Source organism: Epinephelus fuscoguttatus, linkage group LG10, assembly GCF_011397635.1.
Source record: "Epinephelus fuscoguttatus linkage group LG10, E.fuscoguttatus.final_Chr_v1".
NCBI classification, from domain to species: domain Eukaryota; kingdom Metazoa; phylum Chordata; class Actinopteri; order Perciformes; family Serranidae; genus Epinephelus; species Epinephelus fuscoguttatus.
This window is the reverse complement of record NC_064761.1, coordinates 6788560-6802267: the sequence shown is the minus strand read 5'-3', so window position 1 is coordinate 6802267 and position 13708 is coordinate 6788560. Positions and strand designations below refer to the sequence as shown.

The 13708-nt window shown below is 42.9% G+C and overlaps 1 protein-coding gene across 8 annotated transcripts in view; it reads right to left on the bottom strand.

The window, feature by feature from the left end:
• Positions 1–337: 337 nt before the first annotated feature.
• mast2 (microtubule associated serine/threonine kinase 2) overlaps positions 338–13708 on the bottom strand; it is a 221507-nt gene continuing 208136 nt past the window's right edge. For all 8 annotated transcript variants that reach the window (XM_049586940.1, XM_049586941.1, XM_049586942.1 and 5 more), the window contains 9 exons: positions 13255–13403; positions 12708–12890; positions 12328–12588; positions 11787–12013; positions 11170–11292; positions 10774–10910; positions 10490–10677; positions 9013–9566; positions 338–8236 (listed from right to left, as the gene is read on the bottom strand). In XM_049586940.1, coding sequence (XP_049442897.1) covers positions 6659–8236; positions 9013–9566; positions 10490–10677; positions 10774–10910; positions 11170–11292; positions 11787–12013; positions 12328–12588; positions 12708–12890; positions 13255–13403 — 3400 coding nt within the window. In that variant the 3' untranslated portion in view covers positions 338–6658. The remainder of the gene's footprint in view (positions 8237–9012; positions 9567–10489; positions 10678–10773; positions 10911–11169; positions 11293–11786; positions 12014–12327; positions 12589–12707; positions 12891–13254; positions 13404–13708) is intronic.

Genomic DNA, 13708 nt, shown 5'->3' with positions numbered 1-13708 from the left:
TCTGGATCTAAACAAATGTCATTAACTTATTGAGTTAATTTTACTTACTTACTACTTTACTTTTAACAGTAAAAAATAAAGACTGAGTCACAGATAAAGCTGACTTGATTAGACAGGGATGTTTTTGCAGTATAGCAGCAGCAGCCTGAGGCACGGTTTAAACCTGTGGCCACTTATCATTTATTGTGTCTGACTTTATGTAAGCTCAGTGGCAGAAATCTCTCTCCAGAAAATGCTGCCTTAATGTAAAAAGCATGATGTGCCACATAAAAGGTGAAGATAAAGCGGGGGGGAGGGGGTACCGTAAAATACAATCAAGACACTGACAAAAACAACATGTACATAAAAAAAACTTTATTATTGTTGTAAGGTAAGATTGACAACAACATGCTTTTACCACAATAAAAAATAAAAAGATATTGCACTGGTTTTACTCTAGCAATGTTTTTTTCTCTCTCTCTTAATGTCTTTCTCAAGCTTTTACGGTGCACAGCTGAACCTTCCTCTTCATCACTCTTTATAGACAAACACAAAACACACAGCTGGGAAATACTGCCCTTAACTGCAAGAGTCCACAAAAGTCGATTTTTGCTACTCAACTGAGCAGCGACGACCTCTCAGACACAGAAACGACCGACGGACTGCACATTGAAACATCACTGAATCTCATGTAACGGTGGTTCAGAACGTACGTGTGTGTGTGTGTGTGTGTGTGTGTTAGTGGTAATAAGGCTTCACCTCGTACCTCGTCATGCCCAAAGTCATGTATTTGAATTATCTATGTGCCTCACAGACAGAGCTGGTTACTCTACACTGCTCAGAGTCAGAGGAGTATGGAAGCTCCTTTGTGACAAAAACATAACTGATGCTTCCATCAGTCTGCAAGTCAAGACTTGATATCTGGTAGCAGGCAGGGAAACAATCATCTGCACAAGTTTTACATGCTCAAAACACTGTTTTGGTCAATACACAAGTTTTTTTTTTACTGACAAAACAGCAGCTTGATAACAGAAATTATGGATTTAATATGTGTAAGAGAATTCAAGGATTTCAGTTTACAAATCTGCTCAGAGTGTACTGCAGCTGTTTTGGCTAATCTTGAGCTTGCGAAACATGACAGGTTTAGCTAGCAGGTTTTAACAGGACTTGTCATATGTACAAAAGTTATTCAATGTCAGAATTGCCACGTGGGAACAGAAGAAGATAAATATAATAAATCAAAACAAACGATCTGTCTGCACACTTTCCTGCAACTGTATAGTAAACTCTGAGCTCTTGATAGGTTGAAATGTGTCCCAGCATTGAGTATTATCAACTCAAGGAAACTGGAATCAAATGATCAAGTGAGGTTTGTAATCTTGAGCATTCACTTTTTGATCAGATGGTTTCTAATTTAAATCAAATATTTCGTCAGTTTCAAATTGCGGAGTATAGAGACACCTGTGTTTGTACGACATGTAACATTTCAGAACTTTAGCATCTGTTGAACATTGAAAAATGTTTACATCTCTCAAAAATGTATCAGAATTTGCCATTTAGTATCTGTACCAGCATGCAGGTATTGTTTTGGCGCAAACATTACCCAAGCTAGCTGAAAATTTTAACACAATTCCACACACACATGCGCTCAAATCCTGACTTTCAGACTGATTACAGTCTTAGTTTGACTTCTCAGCTGGTAAATAAACTTCCGTCGTGGTGCGTCTGGTTTGTGGGCCTCTGCCACAGAGCAGCAGAGGTGCATGATGGGTAAAAAGCATGCCGGAGGTTGATCAGTGCCAAAATTGTAACTGCTGAACCGACCGCCAACAGTACTGGGATGGGACAGAGGAGCCTGAGGAGACCGGTAGTATTTGTGTTGACCAACGTGTGTGTGTGTGTGTGTGTGGTCAACAGGCTCAGGGTTTGAGATTAATGACTCCACCAGGGAACCTGACACTTGCTTCACTCTCCAGCAGATGGCTGGACCATCATCTTTACACTCGGGAGAAGGTGTGTGTCTGTGTGTGTGTGTGCGCATACTGGTATGTATGTGTGTCTTTATAATGTCAGTTGAGACTGTGAAACTGGCAGCGCCACATTAGATGGCACAGGTATTGATCTGTGTGTGTGGCAGCTGTCCATGTAGCACTAATAGGACTACCAGCTGAGAGCAGATGGACTGGAGTGTGCGTGATTACACACAAACACACTCAGGTTCCAATTACATGCAGAAAATCACAACTGTAGCAGAAGTCGACAGCGGTGCTTCATCAGAATGTAAAACAGAAACTGTGAAGAGATTAAAGCACCGATCAGAACTCCTGCTGATGAGGAGGATTCTTACCTTGAGCAACCAAACCAAAACCCAAATATTTCAGGATTTAATGAACCTGCTTGTAATCAATTAGTCAGGATTTGAGAGCACACAGGGACAAATCATTCAGCAACACACAAGTTTCACGTAGAACTCAACAGGATTTTTTTGTCAATTTTTGAGGCAACAATGCAGAAATTTGCTCAATTTATATATTGACATAAATCGGCCAATACTTGTTTCATTTTATAAGGATTCCTTAAAAACTATGTACAGGGGACACAGTTTCTGAATGACCTTGAACATATCTTTGGCATTTCTGTACTTACATTTGTTGTAACTTATCGCCTTATTTCTATAAACAGACGTCTGCGTATGTATGCAGAATCTGTAGGCAACAGATTTTGGTATCGGAGGCGTTCTGATTTCTGTTTTTAGTCCGAGTACTATTAACCAATCAAAACCAATTTGAGCGGGCTTTGCTTATTAGCAACACGGTCAACAGTCCGTGTGAAGAGGTGGAACACAGTGACAGAAATGCAATCTTAGAACCTACTGGCTATCGTCTGACGTAGATGAACTTTTTATTCTCTCTCTTTTTTTTTTTTTTAACTGATCTGTCTAGATATGAGCCGAAACATTATGTGACCCTGTTTCAAGTTGCTAATCAAACTGTAAAAATGGATGGAAAAGGAAGCATTAGCCCCAATATCAGCTGGCTACACCAGAACCCCCAAATATTGGTCATTGCCCCCAGAGGCTGTATCACATTGAGACTGATAGTCGATGGGTTCAAGATTGCTGATCGCCTAATATATGCAGTGATACTGATATATCTGTGATGAGCTCAAATTCAGCTGATAATATTCGCACTGCTCTGGATTAAGGTATAGAATCATGATTTTATGTGCCACCAGTTGGGAATTCTGTTCACAGATTTTAAGATCTTAAGCACAATGAGCTTACTGATGTTACTAAGGGGGGAAAGCTTCAGGTTTGATAGCATTCATCGAATCAAAATCGACAACAGACCCAAGATTTGTAAGCCTTAGATGCAGGTAATTCATTGCACTGGAACCAGGGTCAAACCAAAACTGCCCATCAAAGTCCAACCTGACTTGATGTTCACTCAGACCAAACTTGTCTTTTAGGCATGAAACTTTACAGATGCTCACAATTCTGTCTTTGTTTACTCTAGAACTTCTTTAGTGCTTAGGAATCTGTCCGTGCTCGCTCTCAAATCTGACTCGCACACTGATTTCTGCTCTGTCATCTCAGTTTTCTGATGATACCACACTATGAGGCAAGAAGTTTGTGTTGTGTGTATGAATAACATCCAATGTGGTCGCATTATCAACAAAACTATTCAAGTCTGACGCCAGCAAAGACAGAAGCATTTTTAAACTCATTAGTCATCAACTTCCAGACTGTCTGATTGACCAAAGCATACTGCAGGTAAATCCTGAGAGGTCACAAGCTCAAACGATGGGACGCTGCTTCCTCCCCGCAAGTCTCAACACCTCTGATGTGTTCCACAGAAACACCTGTTAACACACTTCTGCAGTACCAGGAGACAACCAGCGCAACGCAAACAAGAGCAGAGATGATTTTAACATGTGTTGCGCTGAATCTTCCTCCTTTCTACACGTCCTCAATCACAGGTGACCTCTTCATCACACAGCTAAATACTAACACACCACATTATGATCAGGAGTCACCTAAACACGTTGGTAATTATCCTAGCCTGTCAGAGGAGGTTTGATTGCTACAGGCAACAAGTTCCATTGACAAAAAAAAACAAAACCAACAACAAAAAAACACAAAGATACAAAGCAAGAACATGTAAACATAATACAGAGATTGCCACAGTCAGTGTTGATATCAGTTTAACAGTGTCCTTTAAACTGAGCTTGAAAACTCTTAATTAAACTGTAACCAGTGAGTTTTGCTTTCTCTCCAACAGCGACACAAGCCCCATAAAGACACAAAACACTGAAGGAGGTTTAGTTCATCTTAAACTTGTGAGAGGAACATCCCACTTCTCAGAAAACGTTCAAATGCACAACTGGAGCGGACCCACACCAGGTTTGGGTTGGGTGTGCATTCAATGAAGGGTGATTTTCTTAAAAATATCAAAGAAACCAAAACAAAAACAATCTGTTTCTTGCTTTCAAATGTACAGTAGGAATCAGGGAAAAGATCAGGACAACACTGAAAAAATTAAAGGTGGTATATCAAAACAAACAAACAAACAAACAAACAAAACACACCATGATGGATTGATTTTAACAGGCTAACTACATTTTTGTGTTTGCCTTCTGAAGCAACAGCAGAGTGGAGCTCCAACCCAGCACAGCAGTCAGTGGTCAAACATCTCGACCAGCTTCCTTTTAGTGATTTTTTTTACATTTGACAAAATGAGCTCAAAGGTTTGTGCAAAGCCTGACGCCTGACACAGAAGACATAGAGAGCTCAGCCACATACACAGGTAGCAGGGTGTCCCGAACAAAGTTAATCCTAAAACGCACACGCATAAACACACACTCAGGGTATAAAACAGTTGCACAACAGAACTTTAAATATTCTTATATATATATGTACACAAATAACCATGCACAAATTAACAAACGCTCGCTCCCTCACACACACACACACACACACACACACACGTACAAAAGTAAAGTCTGATGACTTCACTTCATTAGAGGCAAAAAACACAGCAAGTTGGTCCAGATACCAAATAAAACTACCGCAGCCTTCAGAGGCTGATGGGCGAAGAAATAAAAAGGTGGTGGTCCGACAGAAGAGTGGTTCTAAATAAAACAGTCTGACCATGATGGTGAAGCTGTTTCTGCTTTTGGAAGTGTGTGCAGGTGACCAATACAAGACTTGTAAAAGATTTTCTTTTAGTTCTGACTTAAAACACATCCAGAAACATAATAACCATGTAACTGTGCAAATGCCAATATGCTAGGGTTGGGTTTTGATAAGATTTTATTGGGTCTGTATCCAGTACTGAATTGGCTTTTTGATTGTGAAGTTTTTCAAATCCCTTATTGAATGCATTTATGTTTAGCTTTCAGCATTTGTAGGAAACTACAATAATGTGCCATGAGAACAACAAGCAAGCAAAAAAAAAAGAAAAAAGTATGAATTAAAACACTAAATCTAAAAATGGATTTAATAATTGAAATCAAACCCTTTATCACCTTAGCTACCGGTCACATGTTGGAGTCAAAAGTCAAATTTTCCTACTTTCTAGGCCATCACTGCTTTCCAAATGTTTAAAGATCAACCTGGAAAGAACTGGAACTTGAAACAGATCTGGGAATGTTTGCTCAGATTCTGACAGCAGATTAACTTTTAACAATATATACTAACAGATATTCATTCTCAATAATAAGCTACAATAAGATCTGTGCTAGCTAGTAGAAACAAATGCCTAGGGTTGTGGAAAATGGCAAGCAAATGCACAAGTTTCAGTACGAGATTGAAACTGTCGGTTGAGATCTGTGCCTGAGCGCAGTCTTGGTAGATCCGCAGAAAGACTATTCTAATCCACCACTGACATTCCCAGGAATACCCTCAAAACACTGAACCACGTCTGCAATCTGTGCTCAGGGAATACATCTCGCCTTCTGCATGCCTGCATTGTCGGATCACCAGGGACTACAGCAAGAGGAAGATTTAATTTGGCCTAGTTAGCTGGGTGCTGAGTTTACATTGACGGTGCAGATTTAGTCCTATTATAAACACTGCTATGCATTTATACTGATTGCTAAACATATGCTGTACTTTATTGCTGAGATACAATCTTCTTGGTGGGTGGGTTAACATTGGCGGGAAAGGAGGGACGGGAGGAATCCCGTCCTAATCTGTTTGAAGAACATGCTTGTAGGATCGGCCAAACATCAAGGTAAAAAGTAATGAGGCAGCACAGGAACATTGTGAGCAAGACAGGTGTGTATCTGCATGTTAAATTGTATAAGCATGGACCACTGAACTCTTTATTTCTAGCCCCATACATGTTTGCAAAAAAGAGAAGAAAAAAACCCTCCACCAATTCCTCGTGGCATTTACTCTAAAAGCAGAAACCAAAGAGTCAGGACACCAAAATAACTCACGTGAACATTAAGAGTACAGAACACCTGGAATGGAACTAGGACTACCACATTTGTCTCTGCTTCTGATAGCTCTTTGTCTCTCTCTGCACCCTTCTTTTGCTTTGAAAGTCAAACTCTCTGATTAGTGCGAAGTTACTAATATGTTTTCTTCCAAACATGCAGTTTGTGTGGGTTCTAAAACCTCAAGCCAGCACTGAGTGGTGTGATCTGTACATTTTGTTCTTTGCTTTTTTTTCTGCTACGTCTTCTTGCTGGTTGCTTTGTCTTGTTGTGCGGAGGCGGATGCGGCGTTGGCAGTTGTAGTCTGGGGTTCGGACCTCTTGCGCTGTGGCTCAGATGCTGCAGAGGAGCTGGGGGGTGTGGTGAGGGCAGGCTGAGTGGCAGCTGCACCCAGCCGCTGTGCAGATGCAGACATAGCAGCGTTCTCCCTGCTTGCAGACCCTGATGTGGGCCTCTCTGGGACATCCTTGCAGGACGATGGCAGCAGGGTTGCAAAGTCTTTCTGGACTGAGGATTTGGCAGCCCTCTGGGAGGTGGTTGGAGAGGCAACTTGATCAGATTTCGGTCTGGTTTGGGACTCAGAAAAAAGAGGTGACTGAGGAGTTGGGAGCTGTTTCGAGGAAAATGAAAGGGGACCACTTGGTGGGACTTCTGTGGTGCCACATCTGGATGGTTTCTGGTCTTTCTGGCTCTTATCTGTAGCGGTGCTAAGTTTGACAGGACCCAGAACACTCTTAGCTACTGTTGCAAGCTGGGACACAACTTTGTCCACAGCACTCTCAGGGGCAGGAACTGGGGAGCTGGAACTGGAGCTGGAGCCAGAAGTGGACGATGATGTTGCACTCAGACTTGCAGCAGCAGCACATAGTCTCCGGTTGTCAGCTTCCTTCTTCTCCTTGGGGATGCCAGGAGAGGAGCAGGAGGTGCGAGGTGTCTCTTGGCTGTCAGTGGTACGGCAGTCTGTAGTACTGGTGGTAGTTCTGGAGTCTGTGGTACTAGTGGTGGTTCTGCAGTCGGTAGTACTGGTAGTGATCGTGGTAGAGGGGACTGTGGTTCGAGGCCTGTCCAGGGTTTGGTCCTCTGCCCTGGATTCTGATGGTGCAGTCTTCCCCCTGAGACTCTTTGAGTCTTGTGGAGGAGTTGGCTTGAGGAAAGTGTCTTTGCTGACTGAGATGAATGCACTGCCTGGGGTGGAGAAGGGAAGGGGGCCCTGAGTGGGTTTTGTCATACTGCTCGGCTCCAGGACCTTCCTCTCTTGTTTTACGCTGTCTTCAGTAGATGAAGCCAAACTTGTGTCTTTTACTCCCATAGAGGAGGTGCTCTGAGTGGGCTTCGTCTCTGTTACAGGGGGGAGGCTGTGTGAGGGGGTGGGCCTGCCTACCTGCGAGGATCCTGTGTGGGTGAATGTGGCATGAGGGGTGCAGGGGGAGAGGTAGAGGGAGGGCAGAGTGCCTCCAGGGCCTGTTCTCACAGTGGTGGGCCTCAGCAGGGGAGGTGGGGTGAAGGTCGCTCCCCTGCGTCCCTCCTGGCTGTCCTCCGAGCCCTCATCTGTCTCGTCCTCTGATGAATCGACCTCGTGGATGGCATCTTGCTTCTGTAGTGATTCTCTCCGCTCGGCTCTGTCCTGCCGGATGGCAGATAGTTTGTCCTTCAGCTTGCTCTTCCCTGGGGCCAGTCCAAGCGAGCCAGACACCGAACTAAGGGCGCTGTCCCCTTCCTGACGCCCTAACTTCCTGGATGAGGAGGAGTGTTTCTGCAGGCTGCCCTTCTCCACGCCGCGTCCTGCTGAGGACAGCAGACCCTCGCTGGCTGACTCCTGAAGGGAGTAAGAAATAAAACAAAATATATTTGAAAGCCTTCATACTGATATAGAAATCCTACAATTTGCACAGTAAAAACTACAGGGGGTAACTTTCATAAAAATGACTTTTTATTATATTTGCTGAAACTCCCCCTCTGGCTCTGATTGGTTGTTTTTGTTCAGGTGCAGTGGATTCTTGCAAAAGCCATTAGGAACACTACAAGAAGCCAGGGGAACCTGATTTTTTTCACAGATTATCCGTCTCGTGTACTACTTGTACAACATAGTGTCAGTTTCTGCAAATATGACAAAAATTTATTTTCTATAAAAGTACCTATTTTAGTTTTAAGGGAGCAGCTACGGACAGAAACGGTGGCTTTCACACTGAGATTTGCTCTCTGGCAAAATAACAAATGAGTGTGTAGTTATAGATTTCTCTGTTGTGGGACATGAGTAAGTGCACATCTAAGGTAATCTAAGGTAATTTAGAACAACAGCATTAATGGTAAGCTTAAATGTGATTCTTATTTTAGTTTGAACAAACAAATCAAACTCATCATTTTTGTCTTAGGTATGTCATGTTTTATAACATCTTAATTTCTGAAATTTGAGAACCACTGCTTTAACATCATTTAAGATGATCTCTAACTGCTAATTTCTTTTTATAATAATAATAATAATAATAATAATTATAATAATAATGATAAAAAATACTGTCATTAAGGGACATTACCATAATCTCTTTAAAGAAATATTGTCATCATGTTGGTTGGTGTGTGATGAACTCATACCTGAAGGCTCGTTAGGCTCGGTTCTCTCTGTAGAATCTCCTTCTTAAACTCTGAATGTGAGATGTCCAGACTGTGTTTCCTACTCCCTACAGTCGCTCCCACCGCCAGCTTCTTCTCCCCCGCTGTAGCCACCCCAGAGGGAGACGAGGGGGAGTTAGAGAGGGAGGAGGCCAGTTTCTCGGCTGACTGCACTCTCTTGAGAAGCGGAGACCGTGGAGGCTCGGCACTCTTGGGCCTGGATATCTGCCTCACCAGGGGAGGGGAGGAGTGGAGCTTCACAGGGAATGACTGACCCACCGCAGACTGTCCCAGAGCGTGGCTGGGCAGAGGGGAGGGGGAGCGCTGAGGTGAACTGCTCTGAGGGGTGGGTGAAGGTGTGCGGGCCAGAGGGGAGAGGGGGATGTTGCCGGCTGACTTGCGTCGGGGTGAGCGGTACTGGCGCTGGAGCTTTGGGGCGAGGCCGTGCAGAGAGCTGGGCCTGATGTGGCCAGAGCTCGCCGGGGAGTTTGGGACACTGGAACTGGGGGAGCTGCTCTGAGATGAGTTTCCACCAACTGAGGGATTGAGAGAAAGGAAATTTGTGTCAATTTGTGTGCACAACCATGCATGAGAGAGAGTTTTATTGTGTGTGTGTGTGTGTGTTGTTGAATAGAGATGTGTTGGGACGTTAAATACAGAGTAAATAAATCTTATTTGTAAAGTTATTTAGTGAGTCGTTTTGTAGGATAATGTGTAATGTTCATAATGCACGGTGCAAAGTGCCACTCATTTCAGGGGCATTTAAATATGACTTGGTTATTGAAAAATATGTCTTTAATGGGTTTTATAATATACAAATATATTTTGGACAATGTTTGGCCTTATTCATTGAATAGTGCTCAACTTTGACTGAAAACGTCAATGAAATTAGTCATTAGGAATATCCCTAGGTTTTATAGACAATTAACAATTAGTGGAAAACATAATAACGGTTTAATCAATATTTAGAACAATCATTAGTTGGAGGCCTTGTCTTTATCTTTACTAACCTAACCTAGACATTACACTAAGCTGTACATTTTTCAGTCTTTGGTTTAGGTTTGTGTAGGTGAAGGCAAAAGATTTTAGTAGCCTTTTTGTTTTTAATCATGTACAGCACTTTATATATATGTATATATACATATATACTATATATATATATATATATATATATATATAGATATATATATAGATATATATATATATATATATATCTATATATATATATGTATATATACATACATACATATATATAAATATCTATATATATATATATATATATATATATATATATATAATTTACATGGTACAGTGGTACATGGTACAATACAGAATTTCATGGTCATTCAAATGTTCAAATATCATACTGAGCTGTGAAACGACTCATCACACCCCTGACATCCACCGAATAAATATTATCAGGATTTTATTGCTGTACAGGTGAGCATTTGTCCCTCACCTGAGTGGGCGGAGTCTGGCGTGGACCTGTAGCCCTGTGTCGGGCTCCGTGGTGACAGGTTATGTGTGGGCGAGCCTGGGCCGCTCTCCCCAGAGGACAGAGACCGGTTCAGGGAGGACAAACTGCGACTGGTGTGGAGGAGAGACGCCTGCTTGGTGATCTTCCTGAACAGAGACGTCCTCTTCTTACTGCAAGAGAGAAAACACACAACAGCTCACACAATAATTCCCCACATTAAATAAAACACAAAGTGATGTTTGATACAACACAGGTGTGTGTCCCACCTGTCCTGTCCTTCCTTGGTCTTGGTCTTCTTGTTGCGTCTTGCCATCTTGGATTTGTGGCTTGTCTTTCGGGCAGGGCCGACCTTGATGGACGTGTTCTCAAACGGGGTGGCAGAGATGGACACTTTGGCACCACTCTGAGAGATGGCAGACAGAGATGAGAGATTAGGGATTTAGATTTACATGTTTTGTTTTAATTTTCATTTTGTTTTTAATTTTGGAAGTTATATTCTTTTATGGCAAATGTGTTATTTGTGCTAAAGGTCCACTATTTTTAGTAGATATTGTGCAATATAAAAAATATTGGATTCATATTAGGATGACTTTACAGTAATTAAAAAAAAAGAGGTGAGTTACTGGAATACAAAAAGTAGAATTAACAGTTTATGTTGGTACCTTCAGTATGAGCTCCACCACCTCTGTGTGAACCAGACCGTGAACTGGTTCTCCGTTGACGTGGGTGATTAGGTCCCCCTCCCTAAGCCCTGCATCGTGGGCTGGACCGCCCTCTTCCACATGCTGAGGGCCAGCAGAAAGAGAGATGGTCAAAGGAAAGACAGAAAGAAAGAAGGTACCAAGAGAATGAGGAGGATGGAACAAAGGCAGATATATTTAAGACCTATATGCTAAGGCTGTTCTCCTGTTGTTTACTGCCATCTTCTGTCAACAACAAGAATCCCAGTCCACAGCAACAGCACTGGCATATACAGTGATTCTGTATCAGATATACCTCAATTACACTTACACACTTATCTGATATTAATACCTGTATTATAATGGCTTTTGTGACTATTCTTCTTCAACACGTTTTATTTTCTATTAAATTTATTGCACCTGACATCTGAACTCCTCATTTTATACATTCAGGACAAGGTGGTTTATAAAACTGTCTGCTTGTTATCTCTCTACTGTCACAAACTCTAATTTTATGAGCTTGACACCTCAAACTTTTTGAATAATCCCAGTGAACACAGGGATTTTTTTTTCAGCATTAGTGTCTCTTTGGGACTCACCCAGACCATGTGATGTACAGTGTAGATGTCAGAGTCTCCCATGTATACTCGGATGGCCCTCAGGGTGAAGCCATACTTCTTGCCTGCTCTGTGGATCACAATGGCGGGCTTGACGTTGCTCACGGCTGGGGACAGATCCCGGCTTGGGGAAGAGTCCCGCGACGACGGATTAGATGACAGTGAGTGGGGCGACATTGGGCTGGCCAACGGAGAGGCTCCATGGTGGTCTAAGAATAGAGAGATAATAAACATCTGTCAGTACAGTACAGTTACAGTATGTGTAAGGCTGGAGTCCATGGAGTCTTTTAGGTACTTCAATATATTTTTGTTTTCTTGTCAGGCCAGGATCACACTTACTAAATAATGTTTTTTGCAATAAATCAACTTTATGTTGTAAGGAATCCACATCTAAAAACCAGATGTGGCCCAGATCAGAGCCACTAGATTTGTGCATTTGAATTTTTCAAATAGACATTAAATGTCATCCTGGTCCTCAGCATTCAGCAGCAGTATCTCCATCCTCTCAACCTGACGCACTGACCTGCAGGGATCATCAGTGACAGAGTGGTGGCAGACGCCGACTTGATGACCTTGTTGAGTGGTCTGGAGCTCGGTGTCGCTGTGTGTTTGTCTGCATCTCCAGAGAGCAGCCGATGACGAGCCCTACGAGCAGCCAGGTCGCTGATGGCTCTCGGAGTGGATGGAGAGTCGCTGTCTGCTGCAGCTTTAGCAGCTCCACTGGCCCCGCCATTACTGCCATTACCTCTGTGACCACGATCACACACGTCCCCTGAACTACCAGCTGTAGGAGCAAAGGAAGGTGAGAGATGAGGCTCAGGTGTAAAGAAGGTTTTACGTAGGTTTTCGACTGTGCATGCATGTTAAACACATAGTGACTCTACAATGTGTGTTTGTACTGACGTGTGAGTGTGGCCTTGCTCAGCTGACTGGAGGAGGAGGAGCTTGGTGTAGTGGGAGACTCATCCAGCTTTAGCTCTCTCTCAACTGGGAGCTCTGGGATAGCAAGGGGCAGCTCGTCACTACGCGGGCCCCTCACTGCACTTGGACCCAACAGGCTGGGACTCTTACGACTTCCAGCTGCACCTGAGAGAACAACAATAAAGAGGCTAAGTTTGTGTTTCATCTTTTCTTTTTCAACAGAAAAATCTAAGAATATATTGTTTGCTACTTCAGGGGGTTCCCTACCTTTCTACAGCTACATGTCTAAATTTTGGGAGTTTAAGATATCAGTATGGATGGACATTACCTACTTCCAAAGTGCATGGGGAAGGGGGAAAAAAGCCAGCAGAGGTCAAAATCCCAGGCACTGTTTTCTACACAACCTTCAGTAAAGCAGCCTTAACTATTTTCTTTTTTTCTGTCCATTCTTTCTGGGTCACTCTGAAGGACAGTTTCCTCCTGACAGCCGGTGACCACAGTCCATCACAACATCCTTCCTGTGTTTTACCTTGACCTTGGCCTCCCTCTTCCTCTGAGGAGATGGCAAAGCGTGGCATCTCAATGATGGCTGAGCAGCAGCGTCTCCGGACGGTCAGTGGGGGACTGGAGTCGCTCTCTGTGTGGGACGACTCTGAAACAGACAGACGCTTCCGCAGGCTGGGGAGGTGAAGTTGGAGAGGAGATGAGAAACATGTACATGTCTAAAACACAGCACACCAACACGCAACTACATACCAGACCACACTGAGACATCTTGTGCCATGGCTATGAAAAATACTAATTGGCTGGTAGGTGTCTGTATCACAGCTCAAGGGTCATTTAACTGCAGGTAACCACAGCAACATTAGCAATAGATGTTTAAGGCTATGCTAGCAGTTAACTGACTGAAACCAACCTAACTTTGAGTTAAAACAGACTATAAGAGCACTTTAAAACATAAAGAAAGATTTTGTTTTCTCTAT